This window comes from Pinus tabuliformis, chromosome 5_1, assembly GCF_031772625.1.
Source record: "Pinus tabuliformis cultivar Carrire ecotype Pingquan chromosome 5_1, CPIR1, whole genome shotgun sequence".
NCBI classification, from domain to species: Eukaryota; Viridiplantae; Streptophyta; class Pinopsida; order Pinales; family Pinaceae; genus Pinus; species Pinus tabuliformis.
The window spans coordinates 235,809,355-235,818,885 of record NC_142305.1 but is presented as its reverse complement, the minus strand read 5'-3'; the positions used below and the strand labels follow the sequence as shown (position 1 = coordinate 235,818,885).

General features: G+C 35.5%; 1 protein-coding gene across 1 annotated transcript; it reads left to right on the top strand.

Moving 5' to 3' along the window:
- The first annotated feature begins 532 nt into the window (after nucleotides 1-532).
- LOC149164276 (NAP1-related protein 2-like) lies at nucleotides 533-8,847 on the top strand. The gene is made up of 10 exons (XM_089432013.1): nucleotides 533-909; nucleotides 4,157-4,279; nucleotides 4,431-4,481; nucleotides 4,725-4,796; nucleotides 5,003-5,116; nucleotides 5,288-5,349; nucleotides 5,520-5,577; nucleotides 7,708-7,764; nucleotides 7,841-7,903; nucleotides 8,337-8,847. The coding sequence occupies exons 1-10, from the start codon at nucleotides 805-807 to the stop codon at nucleotides 8,403-8,405; spliced, it is 774 nt and encodes a 257-aa protein (XP_089288139.1). The 5' UTR covers nucleotides 533-804; the 3' UTR covers nucleotides 8,406-8,847.
- The last annotated feature ends 684 nt before the right edge of the window (nucleotides 8,848-9,531 follow it).

Below are 9,531 nucleotides of genomic sequence, written 5' to 3'. Positions count from 1 at the left end.
CACAATTAGCCCAAAACTTGATCATATAACTCCTACTTATAATTCACGACACTCAACTACTTACAGTTTTGGCAATGTAATTCAACATAGTTATCGATAAAGACCCAACAATATCCAAAAACATAATTAGCCTAAAACAAGATCATATAACCTCTTACTTATAATTCACCACTCAACTACTTGAACTAATCTACTAAATTAACCATCCAAATTAAATTTAGCAGTCAAATGGCTATGCGAAAATGGGTCCCTTGTCTCACAAATAAGAAAGTCTCATACACCAATTTGATGTCAAACTTAACCTTAAAATTAAATAAATAAATATATTTATAAAATAAATAAGATTCTATTAATTCATCTCAAAACCGTTAATTCATCTCAAAACCGTTAGAGGTTGAACCATAACTTTCAATCATCGAAAATAATATTTTCTCTTTCTATTACCGTGATAAGCGGCCTTAAGAACACATATCAAGATTTTTAGGGTTAGGGTTGATGCAATGAATATAATATCTTACATAGGTTTTCCTCTTATTCCATCATATCATAAGAATAGAGTAGCGACGAGCGGAAGAGAGTCGTCGGGTATTTTTGTCTTTTCTCAAAATTTTAAGAGACTTTGAGAAACGGTTTAAAGCCAGGGGTTAGGCGGGATCAGGGTTTAAGGGCTTGTGGATGATGACCTTGGCACAGTAGGAGGAAGAGGCAACTCAGTTCACATATCCCATTCCCTCTCCGCCACTCTGCCTGTGCCTTCGACTCTGTTGGATTTTGAGGACTTTTGGGTCAGAAGGACTGGGCAGGATGGACAAGTCCAAGAGATCTAAAGGGGAAGAGGAAGAGCACATAGACGGCGAGCTTGTTCTCTCCATTGAAAAGCTGCAGGAAATCCAGGACGAGCTTGAAAGGGTAAGTTCTCGGGCATTCTGAAAACTGCTTTTTGGGTTATTTTTTTTAATTAATTAATTTATTTTTAAAGTGATTTTATTTCTTATCTGTTTTGAAAACCTTGTACCCATTCTTTTTTCCATGTATGATTTTTTTGTTTTATTAATGCATCTGTGCATTGATTAAATTTTTTGCTTGTCCGTGGCTTGCTTGAGAATGATTTGTTACAGCCCATAAGAGCGGGTTTGACGAAAAGAGCGGTCTTTCCAGTAAACCCACACTTCATCTTCATATTCTTTCGGTCTTTTGGATATGGACATTTTGATTGGTTTACATGTGTTGTTTTTCCAATAGTGCCGGGGAAATTGTTTAAAGGAAAAATTGAAACTAGAACATCCTCAAATTAGTTATTTCAGGTTTTTTGCCATATTTATTTATTGTTTGGGCGTGAGTTGGTAAAGCTCGGGGTTCAACCAATGTAATATTTTGTGCGACAGTTCAACCAATGTAATATTTTGTGCGACAGTTCTTGATCAGTTACAGTCTGCCTGTTTAGGATTAGGTTCATATTGACCTGGTGACCTGAGGCTCTATCAATGTAGTATGCTGTACTCCTAAATCTCCCTTTTGGTCTCAATTACAGTCTGCACCTTTATGATAAGGTCATAGTGGCCTGGTCACCTGGGGTACTCTCGGCCTAGTCACTGCCCCCAAAGGATCTAACAAGGTTGCTGGACTTAATGGTAAAAGCTCGCAATTTTATTCGGCACCTGCCCTTAGGGAAGTGTAGACCTGCCTTACCTATATGGTGGTTGACAGTTGGCTTATTCTTACATTAGTTTTTTATTTAGTTGCTGGAAATCTTTTTTTTTTTTAGGAATTAGTGGATAGAGTTTAAATTGGATTCCGGTTGACAAGCAGAGTATTCCTACATTACTTATTTGTAATTTCATAGTTTCATTCACTCAAATAATTTCATAGCTTCATTCACATTGGGAAGAACCAGATTCATTGTATTACTTTTGCTTTCCCTTTCCCCACTTATATAGCGACGCTGCAGCTCTGTATTTATTTTTTCCTTCTACTTTTGCTCTCTGAGATTGAATCTAAAGTCTCCAGTACCTAGCAGAGCCTTTTTCTCTTCTGTTATAAGATGCATGTGTGTGTAAACCTATGTAGTTGATGAGATAAGTTTGGAGTGGATTGAAACAGTAGTGAGATTTTGCTGTGGTGGTGGTGAATCATTTTTTCAATTGAGTATAACATGTCTATATGATATAACGCAGAAAATGGAAAATAAAGTGAAATTTTCATAGGGTGCATTGAGCTGCTCTCTCTTGGCTATTCATTTCCAGTTGTGTTGAATGTTAGAAATGGGTTTCAACTACAAAACGTTTTTTTCCATGATACTGCAGAAATCGGTCTCCAATTGAATTAAAATGTCAAAGGTGCACTGTGGGTTTCTATCCCTAGTCTTACAGGGGATGTTTGTATTCAGGCCATTCAGGTTATTATTTTTTTAGTTATTAATATTATATAGTGTTCATCTGTGTTAGGCCTTCTACATGGGTAAATTGCACGTATTATGGACAATTGAGTCAATTATTTTTCGTGCTTTGCCTTTCACTATAGGGTCTTTAACATTTATTACTGTTTGATACGCTGAGCATTTGCTGCCGGTAGATTTGATGGGTGATGGCACTAAGTTTTTTAATCTATTTCTTTTATTGAGATATATGTGTTTGATAGGCTAGGCAACGGGTAGATTTGATGAGTGATAGCATTAAGTTTTCTAATCTATTTCTTTTATTGAGATATATGTGTTTGATAGGCTGGGCAACGTGTGCTCTGATCCAAGAGGTATTTTAAGGTGAATGGTATATGATTTTTTTGTAAATTTGGCTTCATGAAGTAAGTGCTTCTGATGGATTGTAGAATTTCTAAAGACATGTGAAGGGCAGATGATATTTAATTTCCAATTGATTTTTTTTATGAAAAAAAAGTAAAGGGTCTGTTTAAAAGTTTGTAAAAAAAAAATTCATAGCAAAGTGCTGATTGCACTGTGAATGCCTTATTATCTCCATCTATAATTTATAAAGAGGAAAATCATGCCTTATTATCTCCATCTATAATTTATAAAGAGGAAAATCAGGCAACTTGCTTGCCATTTTTCACTAACTTTTATAAAGAAATTTATCTATGGACTTTTTTGAAAGTTGAAATAGCTAGAGGGAAAATGACAAAAAGTTCTGTGAATCACCACTAACAGTCCTGTTAGTTACATATTGAAAGATATAAAGATGTATTTAATTCTTTGCGAACACAGGTGTCAAAGTTGGATCGTATCACCTAAATGACTTTCTAGAAGTATCCCTGTCTAAAGGAAAATAAACAGCACAGTGATATAGATCAAAAGAGAGGCTAGTCCATTTTCAATTTATTGTGTTGAGAAACTTATATTTTCTGTGCTGACCTGGCCCTTCTGAAGCAGCTGAGTAAAGTGTTACTGTATTTTCACTATTTTACCATATATGGGAATATTTTTATTTATTTATTTTTTATTTTATTTTATTTTTTATTTCAGTTCATATTGTTTTCGGAGATATTGGTTGACATTGAAGGGTGCATTTTCTGCCAGCAGAGAGTATGTGGCTTTTTGAAATATTATTGACCATGCTGAAACATTTTCACTGGCAGTTTGCCTTAGGTTTTCTCATTGGCTGAATTTAAGATTCATCTAGAAAAGACATGACTATGGGGGAAGAAATTGACGATTTCTGTCTGCATAAATCATTATGAAATCATTATCAACAGACAACCTTCCTGTTTGCAAGAATGACATGCTAACCATAAAACTGTAAAGACAAGATGGGCTGGATTTTATAAAGTGAGCCTTTTAACTTATTTCAGAAGTGGGTCTGGCTCTTGAGAGTTCAAAATACATGGGAAAGCCCATAGGAGAGAAAAGTGTTCACCTGGTTAAAAATGTCTGGACTGTCATTGATATTTGAATTATAAAGATTTGTTACTTGTTCTCAAATTATGAGTTATAGCTATTTGTATACAAAATATTTTATGCCAGTCAATCGGTGATAGTAATCCTTGAAATGCGGATGAATTTGTTATTTCCGTCGAGTTTTTATTTCTTTTGTATTTGGTGCAAAAGGTTTTTGTTTTTAAACTTGGGATAACTTTCTGTTCATCATTCCAGAGTCCAGACACATTTTGGTTTCCGTTTATTTGACTGATTTCCTAGAATTTTAAACAGGTCAATGAAGAAGCTAGTGACAAAGTACTAGAGGTGGAGCAAAAATATAATGAGATACGGCGTCCAGTCTATACGAAACGCAATGAAATCATTCAGACAATTCCAGATTTTTGGCTTACTGCTGTATGCATTTCTATAGTTGTTGGGCAATTTTGTTCCAGTTAGTTTTGTAGTTTATGGTTCTGTAGCATTGATTATAGTTGGTATGAACTTTGACACATTGTTATTTGACAATTCATTTCTGTTTGGCTTCTAATCTCGGCTTTAACTACAGTTTCTAAGCCACCCTGCATTGTCCGACCTCCTGACTGAAGAAGATCAGAAGGTGTGTTTAGTCATCTATTTTGTTATAATTTTACAACTGTGATGTGTGCATTGCTTTTTCGGGTATTTGAATGAAATCTGTCAAACTAATAAGATTGCTGATGATCGTGAATGTCTCCATATATTTCATTATTGTTTCTTTCTTTACTGCATGTAGGCATTTGATTATCATTTTAGAAGATGATCTTACCTGTGAAAGTTTACTATTTTTTTTTTTCTTTTTTTGTTTTCTGATTCTATACAGGTTTTCAAGTATTTGCAATCTCTTGATGTTGAGGATTTCAAAGATGTCAAGTCAGGATATTCCATTACGTTTGTAAGTATCAACTGTTTTCTTAGTTTAGAAACCAATGCTGATATGATGCTTCATATGCTTGAGTGCCATTTATTGCTTAGCAATTGCAGGATGGTTGCAATAGGGGAGGGTGTTGTTTTAAAGTTTGGCCATTTATCTTCAAAATTTTCAAGTACTGTCTGGGTTCTCTTGCACTGATATATAGAACTTGTTCTGATTATATGCAGACATTTCGTCCTAACCCTTATTTTGAAGAGACAAAGCTGGTTAAAGTGTTCTCATTCTGTGATGATGGAAGCACAAAAATAGCGGGCACCACTCTAAAGTGGAAAGATGGAATGGTAAAATTGTTTTCCATTTTGCACAAGCTATTGGTTTCAAGCTTTTGTTACATGTTCTGCATTGGTCAGCACGGTTTGTATATGTAAGTTTTCCTGGTTTTCCATTGACATTGGCAACCAATTACAACGTTGGTTTGCTGCGCAACCAATTACAACGTTGGTTTGCTGCAGGATGTGACCAATGGGATTAGTCCAGAGAAGGAAGGAAACAAGCGATCTTATCAAGAAGAAAGGTTTGTCGGTTGTAAACTTTGTGAAATTGCTTTACCTCAAGGCACTTGTCATTTTGCTCCTGAATTAGTAAATAACTTGTATTTTGATCTATTGCTTTACACAAAAATATTTTCGATAAAAGTTTAAGATGTTCTTTTTGTTTCTGAACCTTTATATGATAACTATGCAGTTTCTTCACTTGGTTTAGCGAAACCCAGAAGGATACTCCAGATGGAATACACGATGAGGTCTGTATAAAAGTACCTTAGAACTATGCTGAAACATGAATTTATTACAAAATCTTCTTTTGAGTCATGATGTTAATTGGTGTTTGCTTAGATGGAATCAAGAGAGGATCAGGTTTAGATGCCAAGGCTTTTAGGTGCCACTATGTTGATCTGTGATGATATGTATTAATTAATTTATTTATGTACTATTGTTTGTTTCCCTATTATAAAGTGCGGTGACCAGCCCTGTATTTGGGAGATGTTGTAAGATGGGTAGCATTTGTTGGGCTGAGTAGTGCTCTCTAGTCCAGTATGGGTGACCAGCCCTGTATTCTGGAGATGTTGTAACATGGGTAACATTGATTGTGCTGAGAGGCGCTCTGCAGCCCAGTATGGAAGAGATGTTGTAATGTCCTTTCTGGATATGTTATATAAACAAAAATAATAAAATAATAAAAATAAAAATGACTCTACATTAAAATAAAAATAACTTCAAATTATTGGCCGTTTTTGAGCTCCAGGTTTATAAGAATCCATAGTGGAATTAAAATGGACTTAGGCTGGTGATACCCTATTTAGACTTTTTTTTTTTTTCATTTTGTTGCAAATAATAATAATAGTGATTTTCTATATATATATTTTAAAACTAGAGCAGGTTAAAGTTGTTTTAAAAGAACTGCAGCCTAGCTGTACATCAGAGTAATACAAAATAGAGTCTAAGACTATGTTTAAACACCAGCGTTTCCCCATGCAAGTGTTTCAAAAAGTGACTTGAATCCTTCACTGATGATTTTGTGGCGCTGCTACAAGTATAAACTTGATAAAGGACATCTAAAATAAGAATTAATTTACAAAACATAACTCCACGTCTTTGAACTCTTGAACAGCTGATACACTCTCCTTTTCTTTAATTCCGTAGGAGTTGAGCCTAAAGAATTTCTGTGATTTGAAGCTGCAGATGCAGACTCTTGTGGTTCTGAGATACGAGCCTTCAGCTTCCAATGCTTCGATTTGCCTCTTCTATTGCATTAGAGGGTACATTACCATGGAATTCTTAGATCCGTAATGATGTTCATGATCGTGAGCAGACGTTTTCAAAGAGAGTATTGAGCTTCCATTGTCATTAATATATTCTTACTTCCTCTGAAGAATTTTCTGAATTTCATTAATATCCTGTTGTCATTTCCCATGACATCCTGGGCAGTTAGTTGAGGCTTGGAATGCCCAGTGCTGCCAAATGAAAATGGAAAAAATGGCTAAACTGAAGCAGACTCGGCTGAGCCCAGTCTGCCACTAAATGACTAATGCGAATGCCTTGGAATCTCTGAGCCGAAGAATGCCTAGTGCTGCCAAATGAAAATAGAAAAAATGGCTAAACTGAAGCAGACTGGGCCGAGCCCAGTCTGCCACTAAATGACCAATGTGAATGACTTGGAATCTCTGAGCCGAAGAATGCCTTACCTTGTATTCAATAAGCAACCAATCGAGCCATAGCATGCACTGACAGGATGATCATTAGAAGAGAAGACATACTCCAAGTATCCTTCTCCTAGTCACACTGCTTGATTGGCTTGTACGTTTGCTTGGCCATTAAGCTCTCTCAAAGTATGAGAAAACTCTTCAATAAATTTGAAACGAGGATCTTCTTCATTGATTCTGGATATTGAATGAGCTAGGGAATTGTCACTTGACATATGTTGCTTGTCCTGAGTGCTTTATGAGAATTGCCAAAGTCCCCACTGCAACCATGGAACTTATGCAGAGATGAAATTCACACTAAAAACTCCTCTATAGAGTTGAAGAGAGATACCAGATATGCCTTGCAAAGGTGTATGAGAAATATTTGCATCTATCCTTCTAGGGATCTAGTGTAAAAGGGAGTACATTCGCTTCTGTTTGTAGTGTGAAATTATGATCACTTTTGTTTCTACAGTCTCCGTTGAGTTAGAATTTTATTGATGACTGTGTGTTCTTTTTGGATTATGGAGTGAAATATTTCAAGTATTTATCGACATCAGTACAATGCTCAGCACAGTGCATGTGGGATGTTTTTTTTTTTTTTTAATTTCTCGGAATTGGAACTTGCCTGCTGTATGCAGTCAGAGATGTTGCAGGGTACTATATAGCTGACTTTTTTTTGTAATGTTCCAGGTGGCTGAAATAATTAAAGAAGATCTGTGGCCAAATCCCCTAAAGTACTTCAACAATGTGAGTTTTCATCTGAATAACTTTTTGGAGAATCATTTAACTGATTCAGGCTCTCACAATCTTCAAATAATTTCAGGAAGCTGATGAAGAGTACGAGGATGGGGAAGACGAAGACGATGATGGAGAAGATGAAGATCCTGTAAGTAAATTGAACATATGATTAAATTTTAATTTCTAAATCAAATGTTACTCAGTGTGTTGGAAACAGCTATTCCTATCACATAACTTGATGACTATGATTTCCAATGATGGGAGAAGCTTTTACTCTTCTCAAAATTTTAAATTATCCGATCCTACCAATGGTTGAATAAACTCTGAGCATTCTGTTAGTGCTATTGAACAATATAAAATGCAGCTCTAATGCCCTGTTTATTAGTGCTATTATCAATCATGTTCTAGGTCTTTTTGCTGTAGATGTTTGCCAGTGAGTAAAATTGAAATTGTATGCTGTCTATGTTTGCCAGTGAATAAAGTTGAAATTGTATGCTATGTTTGCCAGTTAGTAAAGTTGAAATTGTAAGTTAATCAATCTTACAGTCCGGCCTCGTGACCCTTCTTCTGTTATGTTACAGGGAAAAAGCACAGATGGCGTTGACGAGGATGAAGAAGATCAAGACGATGACGAGGATGAGGAATGCTGAGAAGCTGCGGTCTGGCTTTAATTTTGAACTGGTGCTTATTGTCGAAAGAAGGTGCAAGTGACTCAGAGTGGTCCCCGGTTTCACTGTGGTGTAGCTACAGTTGTAAAATTTTATTTTTCATACAAGGGTGTAGCGATTGACGCGAAGCTGAGAAAGTACTTATCTGAATTCCCTAAATTATAGGTGGACTGTACATTTATTTGACCAGAGGTTAGAACTGCCTCAAATTAAACCTACATTTGCTATGTAGTGTTATTAAATTAAGAGGCATGGGAGTAAGCTATGTAGGATATTTTAGTTGCATTTCTACAACACTGAAACTTCTTGAAGTTATCCCTAGTTTTTACTGGTAGTGTCCATATTATATAGATATTACAGGTTAAACTGTGTCGGATTTGCTGGGATTTAGTTTTATAATGCAACAGATATACATTGCTGTTTTTTTGCTGGGATCCTGAGCATAATAGATCCCCTGCAGTGATAGAAGCCGCCTTCTGTAATCTTTTCTTCTTTGCCTTTTTTAGTTATGGCATAGAGTGAAATTCGATGTGAAAGATTAAGGTAAAGTATAAAGGACTCGATAGGTTTTTCAAGTCAAAGTGACTACTAGGTTTTATATATACTGAGAATTAATTAGTTTGTTGCAATAATGGTCCCTTCATTATAACTTAATTATTATTTTTTCCCTATAATGCTTCTGAAGAGTTTACTCCCGGTACTTTTTTATCTATTCTAAAGCTGTTATTTACTCCATTCTTGTTTAAACGGATAATACTCAATGCTTGGGGCATTCACGCATGCCATGTAGAATAATTGACAGCACATATTCTGTCTGGATGCTCTTTCAGTACAAATTAAGAATCTAGAATCTAGATCGCTTGTTGGGAAATTACGACTAAATATTTTGTTCAAAAAAATTGTGAGATGGATCCTGTGTTACGATTTACTAAAAATACTCTTCATAGAGTAGATCAATATATCTCTTTAATATAATTACGCCAAGGTCGTTTATAACTCTCAAGACATGTATATCATGGTTTCTATGGAAGTAGTATTAGGTTGTGTGGCATAACTTATCAAGATGTAATATTAACTGTATTTAAAGCTTGCTAAGACTACTTTGCTG

Coding starts and splice junctions, on each gene's coding strand:
- LOC149164276 (XM_089432013.1), top strand. CDS start 805: ATGGACAAGTCCAAGAGATCTAAAGGGGAAGAGGAAGAGCACATAGAC. Junction 4,482..4,724: donor TGACTGAAGAAGATCAGAAG/GTGTGTTTAGTC, acceptor GATTCTATACAG/GTTTTCAAGTATTTGCAATC. Junction 7,765..7,840: donor CCCTAAAGTACTTCAACAAT/GTGAGTTTTCAT, acceptor AAATAATTTCAG/GAAGCTGATGAAGAGTACGA.